The sequence below is a fragment of the Triticum dicoccoides genome, chromosome 4B, assembly GCF_002162155.2.
Source record: "Triticum dicoccoides isolate Atlit2015 ecotype Zavitan chromosome 4B, WEW_v2.0, whole genome shotgun sequence".
Taxonomy (NCBI): Eukaryota; Viridiplantae; Streptophyta; class Magnoliopsida; order Poales; family Poaceae; genus Triticum; species Triticum dicoccoides.
Genome location: NC_041387.1, coordinates 599,355,421 through 599,371,814, shown reverse-complemented (window position 1 = coordinate 599,371,814; position 16,394 = coordinate 599,355,421). Strand labels below are relative to the sequence as shown.

At 46.2% G+C, this 16,394-nt stretch overlaps 1 protein-coding gene across 2 annotated transcripts; it reads right to left on the bottom strand.

Moving 5' to 3' along the window:
- Window positions 1-2,113: 2,113 nt before the first annotated feature.
- On the bottom strand, window positions 2,114-8,066 carry LOC119291684 (UDP-glucuronate:xylan alpha-glucuronosyltransferase 2-like). 2 transcript variants are annotated; one of them, XM_037570491.1, is made up of 3 exons: window positions 7,613-8,066; window positions 6,844-7,465; window positions 2,114-3,264 (listed from the first exon to the last, which is right to left on the bottom strand). In XM_037570491.1, exons 1-3 carry the CDS (start codon window positions 7,832-7,834, stop codon window positions 2,327-2,329), a joined length of 1,782 nt encoding a protein of 593 aa, XP_037426388.1. In that variant the 5' UTR covers window positions 7,835-8,066; the 3' UTR covers window positions 2,114-2,326. The 2 variants fall into 2 exon arrangements, with proteins under 2 accessions (XP_037426388.1, XP_037426389.1); XM_037570492.1 differs by having other exon boundaries at window positions 7,608-7,733.
- Between the last annotated feature and the right edge of the window lie 8,328 nt (window positions 8,067-16,394).

Below are 16,394 nucleotides of genomic sequence, written 5' to 3'. Positions count from 1 at the left end.
TGGACCCCCGGGACCCTTCCGGTGGTCCCGGTACAATACCGGTGACCCCTGAAACTCTCCCGATGGCTGAAACAGCACTTCCTATATATAATTCTTCACCTCCGGACCATTCCGGAACTCCTCGTGACGTCCGGGATCTCATCCGGGACTCTGAACAACTTTCGGCTTGCTGCATACTCATATTCATACAACCCTAGCGTCACCGAACCTTAAGTGTGTAGACCCTACGGGTTCGGGAGACATGTAGACGTGACTGAGACGGCTCTCCGGTCAATAACCAACGGCGGAATCTGGATACCCATGTTGGCTCCCACATGCTCCTCGATGATCTCAACGGATGAACCACGATGTCGAGGATTTAAGCAACCCCGTATACAATTCCCTTTGTCAATCGGTATGTTACTTGCCCGAGATTCGATCGTCGATATCCCAATACCTCGTTCAATCTCGTTACCGGCAAGTCACTTTACTCGTACCGTAATGCATGATCCCGTGACCAGACACTTGGTCACTTTGAGCTCATTATGATGATGCACTACCGAGTGGGCCCAATGATACCTCTCCGTCATACGGAGTGACAAATCCCAGTCTCGATCCGTGTCAACCCAACAGACACTTTCGGAGATACCTGTAGTGCACCTTTATAGTCACCCAGTTACGTTGTGACGTTTGGTACACCCAAAGCACTCCTACAGTATCCGGGAGTTACACGATCTCATGGTCTAAGGAAAAGATACTTGACATTGGAAAAGCTCTAGCAAAACGAACTACACGATCTTGTGCTATGCTTAGGATTGGGTCTTGTCCATCACATCATTCTCCTAATGATGTGATCCCGTTATCAATGACATCTAATGTTCATAGTCAGGAAACCATAACTATCTGTTGATCAACGAGCTAGTCAACTAGAGGCTCACTAGGGACATATTGTGGTCTATGTATTCACACGTGTATTACGATTTCCGGATAATACAATTATAGCATGAATAAAAGACAATTATCACGAACAAGGAAATATAATAATAATCCTTTTATTATTGCCTCTAGGGCATATTTCCAACACGTATCTAGTTATTGGAAAACCATGGTGCTCTATTGGGTTTGTGAGTGTATAGTCATACCTGTTAGATTTGTCGGTCCCACCCTCGCTAAACTCAGTTTTTTTTTTGCTTTGACCCTGATTTGAATGTACATTATAGATGTAAAGTAATCTTGATAAGAGGAATACTATAATATTGAGGTTGTGAAACATTACATACAGCAACATATAGAAAAGAGCAATCTTTTGATTTATCAAACTAAGGTGTAGAATGGAAAATGACTAACATTGAATTCCATTCAGACTTTCACATAAAAGTATCCTTAACATAAGCCATAAAATGGAGAAGCAATCACATAGATGTTTATGATCCATCTTGTCATGACAGATATAAACACAATAATCAAGCTAATGACATTTAAGACCAGCAAAGATGTGTGTCGCGATTTTAATACTTACACGAAGTTAAGCATGAGTTTGATCATGTAATTTAATAAGCATGGAAGTTTAGGAAGCATTACCTGGCTTCGTTTTCTTTCATGTTGATAGACATTTGCTTATGAGTTGCAGGTGTATTGTCATAGGTGGCATGTATGGTGTGTGTAATTGGGTTGGAAAAATAGTACAAACGGTATTCATCAGAGAATGTACATATAATGTTTTGTGGATATATTTTGAGCATTATATTTCATAAATGGTGAGGAACCTTTGAGCAATTATGACAGGTGAAGTTGGAAGGGGCAGAAGATTTATATTCTTGCCTCTCCGGCTGACTGAAAAAGCACACACATCTCCTTTCTAAATCGTGACCAATAGGTCCGCAACACACATATCTTTTTCTGTCAGGTGTTTTTTCTTCTTCTGTCGTTTAGATGTCTGCATATCGCACATACTCCCTACAAAGACTTACATTTAGGAACGGAGGGAGTAGTTCCGTCCAATGATGTGCGGTAGATCTGTCTTTATAGCAGGATTATGTACTAGGGAATGTCAGTGGAGATGCCCATGACCATTGCCACCAATGCCAATGGAACGGGCTACCAGTGATTTCAGTAGTGCCTGCAACCAGAGATCTCCTCAACTGAATGACTACTCATTATTCAACCACCAAAGTTTGTGCAATGACCACATGCTTGTGTATACATATGTATTATATGGACAAAAAAACAATAGAGAAACCGAAACTCAAAATGCGGCGAGCTCGATCAGCTGTTGTCGCCGCTCCGGCCGGCGCGGCCAGTTAGACTAGTCATGTTCGTGTCCACGGAGACCCGCCGTCGCGTGGTACTACTCCCACTTCCTGGGGTCGGTAATGTTGATCTTCCAGTGCTGGTCGGCGTAGCCGATCTCCTGGGCGACGTGCCTATCCCACGCGATCTCGATCTTCCTCCGCTCCGACAGCGCGCACGGGCCCCGCATCACCTCCCCCATCTGGTCGTACACCTGCCACCACCGCCGGTGCGCCTCGTCGCTGGCGTACACGCGCTGGTCGTCGATATTCCAGTTGCAGTCGTAGTCCCTGTAGCACCGCCACGGCTTGAGCCCAAGGTAGTGGATGGACCACACCTCCGCCGGCTCCGCCCTGAACAGCCGCTCCTTGAGCGCCCGCTCCCCGGTCGTGTTGGCCCAGAAGTTCTTGAGGTAGTTCACCCGGCGCGGCAGCCGGTGCCACCACACGAACACCTCGTTCAGGTACCCCTGGTCGCCGCCGTTGTAGGACCGGATGGTGCGCCGCCCGCGGACGAGCGCCTCGAACGTGCACGCCGACGGCTCGATCACCATGATCCCGGAGTTGAACAGGGAGCCGTCATTGCCCACGGCGGAGATCTGCGGGAAGCGGAAGAGCACGTCGAGGGAGCGGAGGACGAGGATGTCGGCGTCGATGAAGACGACGCGGAAGTACTCCGTCAGCTGCCACAGCCGGAACTTGCTGTAGTTGTACTCATTGTAGGAGCCCCGCTCCGCGCGCGGGTTGCGGATGCGCCGGATCCTGCGCGGGATCCACCCGGCGGCGACCAGCGCGCGGAGGGCCGGCTTGGAGACGGTGTGGTCGTGGAGGAGGACCATGTCGCGGGTGGAGCCCGACCGCCGGATGCTCTGCGCCAGCACGATGGCGCCGCATAGATACCTGTCCGACGAGTGTAGCACCGTCGCGTACGCCTCGCGCCGCTGGCTGCCGGCGTCCACCGCCGTCAGGTCCGACGCGTTGAACACCTCGTGGATGCCTGTGTACGTACGGGTTGCAATGCATGGTTAGTTAATTTCCGGAACGTACGTGACAGGAAAGTAAATAAATAAAAGTGGAACCTAACTATAAAACCACCCCGCTTCATACATATACAAAACTACTCTACACACACAGTGCACGCACAATTTTCGGACTATGCCTTCTTCGAAAGGTGCTGATCTGTAAAATGATGCGATCTAATCGGAAGGAAAGTTATCGTCTGTATATCGCTGCTCTTACAGATAAAACACAAACTAATGTACACTATAAAAGCTCTTATCTTCATTTATTATTAGTACGGACAAACAACACTACTCCCTCTGACCCGAATTAATTGAGATAACCTTTATATAATGTAAAATGGAGTACTTGTATATCCCCTCAAAAACAAATGGAGTAGTATATTCAGACACTTAATTTTCAGCTTAAAATATGTTCGATAATTATTTTAATTTTCCTATACTCCCCAAAAAATGTGTTACCCAATTTCCTTCTAAATTAGTTCTTTATAAATCATTTTTCCACTTCCCTACTTGCTATATTTTTTTTCTTTGCTGTCATTTTTACACCAACCGGGTTGCTCGGGTTGCGAAGTCATCATCACATCATTGCGAAAATCGTTTTCAACGTTGCAAATAGAAAAGAAAAATACTCCCACTGATCCATGTTAATTGACGTTGTTGTACTACACAGTTGTACGCTGGTTTAGTACAAAGCTGTACTAACTTTATACTAAATGAACGTCAATTAATATGGACTGGAGGGAGTAGATTACATTGGGAGATCATTAATTTTTAGTTCTACCCCTGAAAAAATTACTTTTTTGGTTCTAGAGTTAACCGAGAAAATCTCAACTTCCTTGTAATAGATGAGGGACCAAAGATGTACTCCCTCCGTTCCGAATTATAAGATGATCTAACTTTTTTATTTTCTGAATCGACTGTATATAAACGGGTTTTAGTGTGTTTGTTTACTCATTTCAATCCATGTAGTCCACATTGAAATCCCCAAAACGTCTTGTGCAGTTGGGAACATAGGTGATATTTATCTTGTCTTAAAAGTTTCAAGGTTTTTTAACCACGCAATGCACGCCTCTGTCCTTGTCCGAAGGTGCACACGTGCAAGTTTTGAACGCCATCCATCAACCAGCTGAGGCTAGCTTGAAACAAACTGCAAGCTAGCGCTGGATATTGGAGCGGTCAAAACCACCAACAACAACAACAACAAAAAGTGGATCGAATTATATATAACCAACGGTACTTTTGCGTTGGTTTTTCGACGTTGCGTACGTTTGGTGGTGGATTGGCCATCCGTCGATCCATCCACTCCACCGCGTAGGCGTAGCTAGAGTGTAGTAGCATGCAATGCAAGTATCACCTGGCCTTGGCCTTGGTGCATGCACAAGCTAGCTTGCCAGCCAGCTAATCGGACAAGCTACCCTGTGTCTGTCTGTCACACCAACCGAATCTAAGTTTAGTCTGACGCGTCGACGGTGTCGTGTCGATGGATCGAAGCATACATCCACCGCCACAGCGCTCCCCTCGACCGATCGAGATCGACATGGCCGGCCGGGGAGGTGATCAGTCGACCGAGAGACTCGCAACCGGAACCGTTAGGTGGAGAGGCCCCAGCCAGCCAGCCGGCCAGCCAGCCTCTGCGGGCCATTTCTCAAGCTTCACTTCAAATATTTCATGTCTTGTTCTTCTTACCATGTTCACTGATCAGGAGTTGTGACCCGATCCAAGCAATGAATGAAGTGGCGTCCTTTTCCTACGATCTTGTCTTGGCAGCAGGAAGGGCACAGGAAAGTGATCAGTTCGGGACTTGGGAATAGCTTGGGACGGAGCCACACCTACCTAGATCGATCTATCTGCTCGCTGTGTCTGTGAGGACAGATCTTGGGTGACAGGACGCTGATAGATAGCTCCATGATTACCAACAGAAGTTTCCATATTCAACGGTGGGACATATGCTTTCGATCGTGCTGCTTAATGCTAGCTAGACAGTAGTACCACTCCAGCTTTTTGATGGTACCGTACCAGCTAGGATATAAGGCTAGCTAGAATGTGTAGGGCTAACGTGGAACGCATATGGTACGTACTTGGAAACCTATTTAACGGTCGCAAATGAATGCACGGCCATATGTGGTTGCCAAAACAGATGGTACCGTAGTACGTTTTTTTTTTTTGGGATGCACCTGGCCTGATTGAGACACACAGATGATAATCACCTGGTGGGGTGATCATCACGATGAGTCACGAGTAAGTTGATTAAGCCAGTGATTGGGTCAGATTCTTAAGTTTGTTGCGAATGGGGGCTACGGAGCATTGTTTTTTTAGGACCAAGGACAGTGGAGTGATGATAGGAATCGATGCATTATCAGCTCGATTGATCGATCGTACGCAACATTTCCCGACCAGATTCCTGTAGATAGATAGATGTTCTCCCAGATGGCTTGTCCAACACACACATATATATATGCCCCGTTGATTAACATGCATGGTCCCTACGATCATATATATGCCGCATTACCAAGGGCGAAAAAGAGAGGCGGGAAAGAAGCAGGCTTGATTATTATGCGCTGTATCGTCGCCTCAATTGCATTAGGTGGAGTGTTATGTCCTTATAACACAGCTGTGTAACACACCGACACGTACGTGCAGGGGATCCGATGCTAATCTAACTTTTCGATATCTTTGTTTTTTGTGTGGGGAACACTTTTCTTGGTATTATCTCATGTTTTCTCCGTAGACTTGCTTCAGAACTGGATAATACATTTTTTTTACCACTAAATGGGATTGTATATTCCTAGATTGCCTAGATTGTAAGCCAATGGATCAACATCTAATCATTATCATCTCACCCTCACTTCAAATTTTGCAATTTTCCTGTTAGTTATGTCAATGCATTTTTTTCAGCCTATGGGTTTATAGTACTATATACCCACGGATTGAAAAAATTGCATTTGCACAATTAACACTAAAATTGTGCACTTTGATGGTTGCAGTTTACGTGTCCTTTTTTTGTAAAGAAAACTGGTTAGCTGAAACTAGCAAAGCTCCAAAAAATTGTACGTATGAAAATTAAATTATGATACTACGAAAGTACTTTTCGGACAAATCCACGTGCATGATTCAAATATGGCGGACAGATAATTTCCCCCAGAAATAACATTTTCTGGTTTTGATGTCAATTGGCAATCTTTGCTCTTTTGCTTTTTTGCTCTTGTGATGTCGTCTTTTAGTATTATATGTGTGTGTTTCCTTTGATGCATGGTATCTCAGCTGTTTCCTTTCGATTTCTTTTTTTAGGGGGAATTTTCCTTTCGATTTCTAGAAGAACCATCACCGTCTCCATATCTGTCTATCTTACCACTATTGGTTGTTAGCATGGGTGCAACTGCACGCTTGACTTACATTACATGCATGCGTATATGTGTGTTTGTGCGGTGCAACCGCAACAATAAGACCGACACGAGAGAGCAAATTATATTATGCGGACGCACGTCACGTACGTATACTACTACTATACGTAGTACGTGATCCAATCCACGAATTACGTAGGAGTATGTATGTACCTGTTGGCCCCCAGAGCGGCAGCGCGAGATTGCAGGAGCCGACGGGCAGGCGGAGCTTGTCTTGGAGGCGCGCCACGTCGACGGTGTACATCCACCAGTCCCCCTCCCGCCCCACGGACTCGTCGCACCGGAACAGGTCCATCATCGGCTCGCACTCGCTCCGCAGCACGACGAGCACCCGGCCGGCACCGTCGCGCCGCCCCTTGCGCGCCGCCATCTGCGCCGCCACCAGGTGCACCTGCAGCCTGAACACGTCGCGGTTCCACCCCTGCGCCGTCCGGTTGCACGGCAGCGCCGCCACCACCACGTCCACGTCGTCGTCGTACCGGGAGAAGTCCGGCATGGGGATCTCCGGGCAGGACGGCACCCCGTCCTCCTCCTCCTCGTCGATCCACTCCGGGAACAGGTCCGACCACCGGAACACGTCCGACACGCGGTCGAAGTCCACGCCCACCGCATCGCCCTCCACGCCCAGCGCCAGCAGCTCGTCGCGGCCGATGTTCACCAGGCCCATCCGCAGCCGGCCGCGCAGTTCGTTGAACATGGTCGGCGCGCGCCCCGCGTTCACGATCCGCTCCGTCGCCACCACCTTGTTCGCCGCCGCCACTGATCTTCCTCCCGGCTGCACGCATGCATGCATTTGAGCGCGTTAAGTAACCGAGAACTTACACACGCTCGGTGGCGAGGACCGCTGGAATTAGAATGTCGGGCGGCAAGGCAAGAACCCCACCGGTGGCAGCGGTCCGGGACTCACGCTCACGTACCTTACCTTCCGTGAGAGGTGGGACGTGGACGGGCAGGCGTCGCGGAAGGTGCAGCGGACGAGAGAGGAGGCGCCGCGGTCGAGGATGTGGGAGTACTTGGGGTGGAGCAGGAGGGCCATGTAGACGAGGAAGAAGAAGGCGAGGAAGGCGGCGTTGAGCTTGACGATGGCCCCGGCCCGCAGCCCGGCCACCTGCGACTTGACAGCCTCACCGGCGCCGGTCTTCATGGTGACCCGGCCTGGTGAAGGCGCACGCTACGGCGTTCTCAGGTATGCCGTACCGTGTCAGTGCGTCCCTGCGGGCAGCGGCGCGGAGGTCGGTGTGTCGGCCGGTCGATGGAGCTGCAGCCTAAGCCGAGACGCCGGTGCATGCGCGGGATATATAGGCAGGACGGTGCTCTTCTCTGTGGGAGTCGGAGGTGTGAGTGAGCGGGAAGATTGCGGGGCTGCAGTGCACTGTAGCGGCCAATCGGCGGTGGTTGCGGACGGTGAGCTAGGTAGGACTAGGAGAGGGACGCATGAAAGGACGGGCCCAACGAATTTAGGGGCCACGCGTCGAGTTCCATTCCGCGATCGACTTTGGTTTGGTTCGCGCGCGCGCGCGATCGCCACTTCTCAGCGAACGAGCTCAGGCAGAGTGAGTAATCATGACTTGCATGCTTCGTGTGCAGAAGTGGATTTATTTTTTTCTGAGAGAGAAGTAGGAGTTATATTTTCGAACGGGGGACTCTAAAAAAAAGGAAAATGTTTATACCCGGCCGACCGGCCGAGTCTTGGGTCGGTCGCATGTGGATCGTTCGATCAGGGGTTATCATGTGGCCACAAGCGAGCGCGGACCCACCTTATCATGTGGCTGAGGCCCCGCACCGCCTGCCCCCCTTATCCTTTCTCCTCCGGTGTTTTAGCTACAAATTTGCGCCCGTCCCAAGCTCCCCTCCCCCCCTCACGATCCCGCCGCTCAGTGTTGCAACACGCCATCATCGAAGCTGCCAGTGTTGTTCCCACGGTGCAAGGGCGGAGACCACACCAGTTGCTATCATGGCCGTCACCTTGCAGCTGCCATCGCCCTCACCATAGATGGCCGCTCAATGTTGCAACCGGCGATGGTGTTTGCTGGAACCGCCTACACTACTTGTTGCGAGGGCTGTCACCTTGGAGCTGCCATGGCCTTCACCACAGATGGCTGCTTAGTGTTGCAACCGGCGATGGTGTTTCCTGGAACCGCCTACACAAATTGCTGGAACCGGCATTGTCAATTGCTCGAAACATGAGGCCGGAAGCTGCCAAAGTTGCATCTAGTAATTGTTTTGCTACATACGACATCGTTTTTTGCTGGAAGCAGCACGAGCATCGGCTATGACCGTTGGCACGGCGGAGCTGCAACCAGGTGAAAAGATGCTACAACCGGCGCATCAATGTGCTACGACCGACATTTTTATTTGCTCAGTCGAGTGTCGATGTAGCGGAGCTGCATCCGGTGACGTAATTTGCTACATCCGGCCATCGTTTTTGCTGGAACCACCACGTGCTCGTCGTCATCGCACGTGGCTGCTCGGAACGCTGCGCCAGCTGTCAATGTTGCCATGACCACATCGTCACACTACAACGACCATGTGATGCTCGTGACGACGACATCTCCGTGCTGCATCGGGTTGCAACAGGCCTACTGGCGATGACGACGACCTGTTTGAAGGACACGGCAGGGCTGTTTGCGATGGCGACCAGCTGGTGGCGATGACAGTGACCATGCGATGGTCGGGACGGCGACCAGGGTGACGAGCACGGTTGGTGTCGTTGGCCGGCAAGCGCGGGCAGCCAAAGACGAGCGTGGCCGGCGGTGCGCGAAGTCCTCCATGGACAGAAGCTACATGTCAACACGAGATGTGAAGGGGATCCGTGGGAAATCAACGACTGGAGGTTGTAATCCTATGACTGGGGGCGATTAGCCGAAATTTCATCCGGCCAGCCGGCGCCCAGTGGTCGTAAAAAAAATCAAATTCAATCAATTTCTAAGTTCCAGCTGTTAGATAAATGATAATAAGCCAGACACGTGTCACACGGATCTTATATAAAAACCCTTGCGAAGAAAACCACAGACGCACGAAGGCGCAATTCGCTATGATGGATGGAGGAGTATTACAACCACGAGGTGACATCCTGTCTTTAGGTGCGACTACATGGGGTATATACGAGTGACAATACATAAGAGTCATTGGAGGACAAGTAAACGAGTTCTACTCATAAGCATCGACATCAACGCGACACACACACCATTTGTACTACGTCGAGGCCAACACAGTAGAATTTGGATCACAATTTAGCAATCCCCACCTTGAGCCAAATTCTTTCTAGTAGTTAAACAAAGTAAATAACTCCATTCAAATCAGCATAAATACCTTGTGCGTCAATGTCCATAGGGCTACTAAGAAATATCAACTAAGCCTGAGCAACACACAAACTTATTGGTAGGAACTGACTTTGTCATCATATCAGTAGGATTATCACGCGTACCTATTTTGCATGCCTTCAAATCACGTTCAATATAGCGAAATCTGACATTAATGTGCTTTATTCTGTCATGATACATTGTATTCTTTGTAAGACATATAGCAATTTGTCTGTCACAAAATACGGTAGTGCAAGATGAATCTCCACAAAGATCAATTCATAAACCTCTCAATCAGATAGCTCCTTTGCATGCCTCAGAAATAGCCATATACTCGGCATCAGTAGTGGAACAAGACATAATAGACCGCAAAGTTACTCTCCAACTCACAACACAACCACCAATGGTGAAAACATAACCTATGAGTGATCTTCTCTTATCCAAATCACCAGCAAAATCAGAATCAACAAAACCAGAAAGTCTATCTGTAGTTTTCCCAAACTGTAAATAAGCATTAGAAGTACCTCGCAGATATCTAAAAATCCACTGAACTGCTTTCCAATGTCCTTTTTCAGGATTAGCCATGTATCTACTTACAGCACTCAATGCATATGATAAATCAGGACGAACAAACCATGGTATACATGAGTGAACCAACTGCACTCGAATAGGAAACTCTAGACATGTAGTCAATATCAGCATCTGACTTAGGACATAAGGCTGATGATCATTTGAAGTGTGCAGCTAACGGAGTACTCACCGGCTTGGCATTATGCATATTAAAACAACGAAGAACTTTATCAATATATCCCTTCTGACTTAGGTATACTTTTCCAGACGGTATATCTCTAGATATTTCCATGTCAAGTATTTTCTTTGCTGCACCCAAATCCTTCATCTCAAATTCATTAGTCAATTGCTTCTTTAGTCCATTAATATCTGACATGCTCTTTGCAGCAATTAACATATCATCAACACAAAGTAGTAAATAAATAGCTAAACCATTGCCATTTTTCAAATAAACACAACTATCATAATTAGGCCTTTTGAAACCTTGAGAGAGCATAAATGTGCCAAATCTCTTGTACCACCGTCTAGGGGATTGTTTCAATTGATAAAGAGATTTCTTTAACTTATGGACAAGCTTTTCTTTTTTAGGAATAATAAAACCTTCAAGTTGTTCCATATAAATATCCTTTTCTAATTACCCATGTAAGAATACAGTTTTAACATCTAACTGTTCAAGCTCAAAATCATCCATGGCGACAAATACTGAGTAAAGTACGAATAGAGCTATGCTTCATAACGGGAGAAAATACTTCATTACTGTCAATACCTGGAATCTGGATATAACCTTTAGTAACTAACCTTGCTTTATATCGTGCCTCATCGTTAGGAGAAATACCTTCTTTTCTTTTAGAAACTCACTTGCAACGAATAGGTTTCTTCTCTGTGGGTAATTTGACTAAATCCAAGTTTCATTCTTTTCAAGTGATTCCATCTCATCATGCATAGCGGTCATCCACTTATTATTATCAATAGAAATAATAGCCTCGAAATATGAAGAAGGCACGACATTACCTTCAATTTCTTCTGCAATAGCTAAAGCAAAATAAATAATATTGCACTCTTTAATTAACCTTTCAGGTTTATTAATGCCCCGCCTAACTCTGTCACATGCGAGATTCCAACCGGGTGGAACAATAAGCTGATTTGGAGTGACATGTTCATCATCAACGATGGGTTCAGCATGTGGATCAACATTTCCCTTATTGGATATATCACTGGAATTAATAACATGCTCCACCTGAACAGTAGGCTCCCGGACAATAGATTGCTACTTACTCTCAACAGGAACATCACTAGATGGAGCATCATGTAACATATCAAATTCATCAAGTATAACATTTCTACTAATAATAACCTTCTATGTTTTAGGATTACATAATTTAAACTTTTAACATCAGATTTATAATCAAGGCAGATGCACTTAACATCCCTAGGCTCCAACTTTTCATTATCAACATGAGCATAAGGAGTGCAACCGAAAACTCTCAATTGTGAATAACCAGCAAAAGAACCAGACCATACCTCAAATTGGAGTTTTGTTATAAGAGCAATAGATGGTGACCGATTAATGAGATAACAAGCAGTGGAAGCAGCCTCGGCCCAAAAAGGTCTATGCAAACCTGCATTTGACAACATGCAACAGGATCTTGTCCTGTTCATACACTCAGCAACACCATTTTGTTGAGCAGTATGAGGAATGGCGTAGTGTATAGCAATGCCTTCAGACTTGCAATAATTCTCAAATTGCATAGAACAGAATTCCATACCCTTATCAGTGCGGAGTATTTTTACCTTCTTTTTAGTTTGTCTTTCAATCGTAATCTTACACTCTTTAAAAGTTGAGAATGCCTGATATATATGCTTCAAGAAATAAGGCCAAACTTTTCTCGGGTAATCATCAGTAATAGTCAAACATATAACTAGCACCACCTAGTGACTTTCTGCGAAATGATCCACATAAATCAGAATGAACATAGTCAAGAATACCTTCAGTTGTATGAACCGAAATGATGAAATTCACCCTCTTGTGCTTGCTGAAGATACAATGCTCACAAAATTTCAATTTACTAGTTTCGTATCCATAGAGAAGACCTCTCTTGTTTAACTCTGCCAAACCAAGTTCACCCATAAGTCTAAGATACATATGTCAAAGGTTAGCAACATCACAATCAGAATTTTTTGAAATAATTGGAGTAGCGTCACCTCAAACGGTAGAATATCGAAGGTAATAAAGACCATTGGTCGAACTTAAGTCACCTTTCATCACAATAAGACAACATTTGATGACTTTTAAAACACTATCTCGACCTGAATACTTGTACCCCTTTGCATGAAGGGCACTCACAGAGATAAGATTTCTCTTCATCTTCAGAATATAATGAACATTTATCAAAGTTCTGATTGTGCCATCAAACATCTTGATTCGAACGGAACCTATGCCTTCAATCTTGCATGGTGAATTATCAAAACCCAAAACATAACCAACAGTAGTAGTAGAATCAAAAGTAGTAAACTAATCTCTACCCGGGCACATATGAAAAGTACATGCAGTGTCATGTACTCACTCATCATTGGTCTCGGCACATCCAGCTATAACAAAAAGAGCATCACCGGAACTATCATCACGAGAAATATTAGCGGAATTTTCACCTCCTCTGTTACCTTTCGGTTTATATGTGTGGTTTCTCTTTTCGTTGTTCTCCAACTTTAAACATTCAGAGATATCATGCCCATCTCTCTTGTAATATCTACAAGATTTTTTCTTGCCTCTGGATTGTGATCGGCCCCTATAGTCGTACTTTTTCCTTGGTTTCCATTATGTGAGTTCTTCTCTTTTGTCCTGCCCCGAACAGATAATCCCTCGGACTGGGATGAACTTGAACCATCATGAGGCACCATTAGTCTCATCTTCTCCTTAGAGTTCAAAGCTTCATCATGATACCACTTGTTAGATAAAACAAGAATAAACGAGACACGAGAGACGTGGATCATGGATGCACGAAGGCGCAATTCACTATGATGGAGGAGTATTACAAGAATGAGACGACAAGCCGTCTTTAGGTGCGACTACATGGGGTATATATGAAGGGCAATACATAAGAGTCCTTGGAGGACAAGTAAATGAGTTGTACTTGTACATGTCTCCGTCAATGCAATGCCAACATCGTTTGTAGTATGTCTAGTCCAACACAGTAGAATTTGGATCACAATTTAACACCAGCCATCACCATGGACCTGCCCATCGCCACTGGGTACCATGTCACCTCGCCCCCTTCCTGCCCAAGCCATCACCTTGGCCGAGCCGCTGCTACCCTGACCACCCCCTAAACCCCCTTCGCTGGCATCAGCGAATCCCTAGCCCCCACCTGCACCCAGCAACTCTCGAACTCTCCCCACCACCGGTGTTCCCGCAACCGGCTGTTTCGTCCTGTCTCTAGCCTTTTTTTGACATGCTCTCACCGGTGACGACACACCCCCATGAAGATGTTTGTCTTCCTGTCGATATTCTTGATTTTGACTAGCTGGACCCATCATCCAGGATGAAAATTGTCACCCAAATGATGGATTTACTCCAAAAATAATGCATTGTGGTTTTGGATTATGTTTTTTCTAACAGAAAAAGGCCCCAAAGGACCGAAACATGAGACATGAAGCTGCATTAGACGAAACATGACACAAATACAACTTATAGTAGAACCCAGCTAAAAACAAAAACCACAACCGGGCCCTGACATTTTACATAAAGGACCGGAGAATACAAGACTTTATTCCAATCTGGTCACGAATAGAAGCATCCAACTAGGACCAATTTTATCGTCACTGGGGACGAACCACTTGGGTCGAAGAACTCGCCGCCGCATTGTTGTTAGCTACACTGAAAGGAGCGGCAGATGCTCAACAGAAAGCCTAGCTGCCGCCCATTTGGCAACCATGTTGTGATGAAAGAATGGGGACGGTGTAGGCAAATGCCAAAGCTCCATATGGACCCCTTCATCCTGAAGATGCAGTGCGCAATGGCGCAATGGAGACCAATCATATGCATATGGCGCAATGGTTGCATATGTTGAGGTTGGCTTTTTCCTATGCCTGTTGCATGCCAAGGTGACATGCTTGCATGTTGAACAGTTACATTTCTTTAACTTACGGACAAGCTTTTCTTTTTCAGGAATAACAAAAAATTCAAGCTGTTTCATATACATATCCTTTTTCTAATTATCCATGTAAGAATACAGTTTTAACATCTAACTATTCAAGCTCAAAATCATTCATGGCAACAATACTAAGTAAAGCACGAATAGGGCTATGCTCATAACGGGAGAAAATACTTCATTACTGTCAATACCTAGAATCAGGCTATAACCTTTAGCAACTAACTTTGCTTTATATCATGCCTCGTCGTTAGGAGAAACACCTTCTTTTCTTTTAAAACTCACTTGCAACGAATAGGTTTCTTCTCTGTAGGTAATTTTACTAAATCTCAAGTTTCATTCTTTTCAAGTGATTCCATCTTATCATGCATAGTGGTCATCCATTTATTACCACTACTAGGGAAAAGCTTATAGACAGACGTTTACTATTAGTGCAGGTTTATACCCGTCGCTACTGCTACTTACTAGTAGCACGGGGTTTTACCCCTCGCTACTACTAAGTTGATAGTAGTAGCGCGGGTTTTTACCCCTCGCTACTACTAAGTGATTTCCACCGTGCCTCCCGGGACCAGCCGTAGTAGTAGCGCGGGTTATAAACCCACGCTACTACTAAGTTGATAGTAGTAGTGCGGGTTATAAACCCCACGCTACTACTAAGTGGTCTCCACCATGCACCCCGAGACATGTCATAGTAGTAGCGTGGGTATAAACCCAGCGCTACTATTATCAACCCACTGACACATGTATAAACATAGCGCACGGAGGCCCAATCCCAGACCCACACACTCTCTCGGTTTCACTTCTCCCTCCCACCTGCGATGCCCTTCCTTGCACATCGCAACTACCGGCCTCGCACCTCGACGTCTCCCTCAAATTCGGTGACCTCCTCTTCCATCGTAGCCCCTGCTTCCTCCTCCTCCTCCTCCTCCTCCTCCGCTGCTGGAAGGAGAGGAAGATCCAACAGAGTACCGCCCATGATGATGGCCAGATCTCTGATGAACGCAACCCATGGTGTCATCTAGGGTTTCGGCTCCAACTCCGGTGGCCATCGGTGAGTTGCTGCACCTACTCCTCTCTATCTCTCTCTTCCTCTTCTAATCCTTGTCTCTTTTTTTGTAGCAGCAACAAAGGAGAGGTGTGGAAAAGAGTTGGATGGGGAAGCACCATCACCATGGACGACTTCATCCCCTCCAGGATCAGCATCGACCATGCATGAAGAGGACGATGACGCCTAGCTAGTAGCAGCAGCCATGGCTGGAATTTATTTTTTAATTCCTAATTAGTTAGCAGTAGCAAGGGTCCAGACCCACGCTACTACTAGTTAGTAGTAGTGCGGGTGGTATCCACGCTACTACTAATGGACGTAGTAGTAGCGCGGGTGGCACCCGTGCTACTACTACCAATTAGCTGTAGTGCCGTATCAGTAGCGCGGGCACCCGCACTACTGATATACCTAAAACCCGCGCTACTACAAGGCTTTTCCCTAGTAGTGTACTATGACTAGAAATAATAGCCTCAAAATATGAAGAAGGCTTGGCATTACCTTCAATTTCTTATGCAACAGATAAAGCAAAATAAACAATATTGCACTCTTCAATTAACCTTTCACGTTTATTAATACCCTGCTAAAAGATCGAGGATGTCGCCTAGAGGGGGGTGAATAGGCGATTTAAAATAACTACGA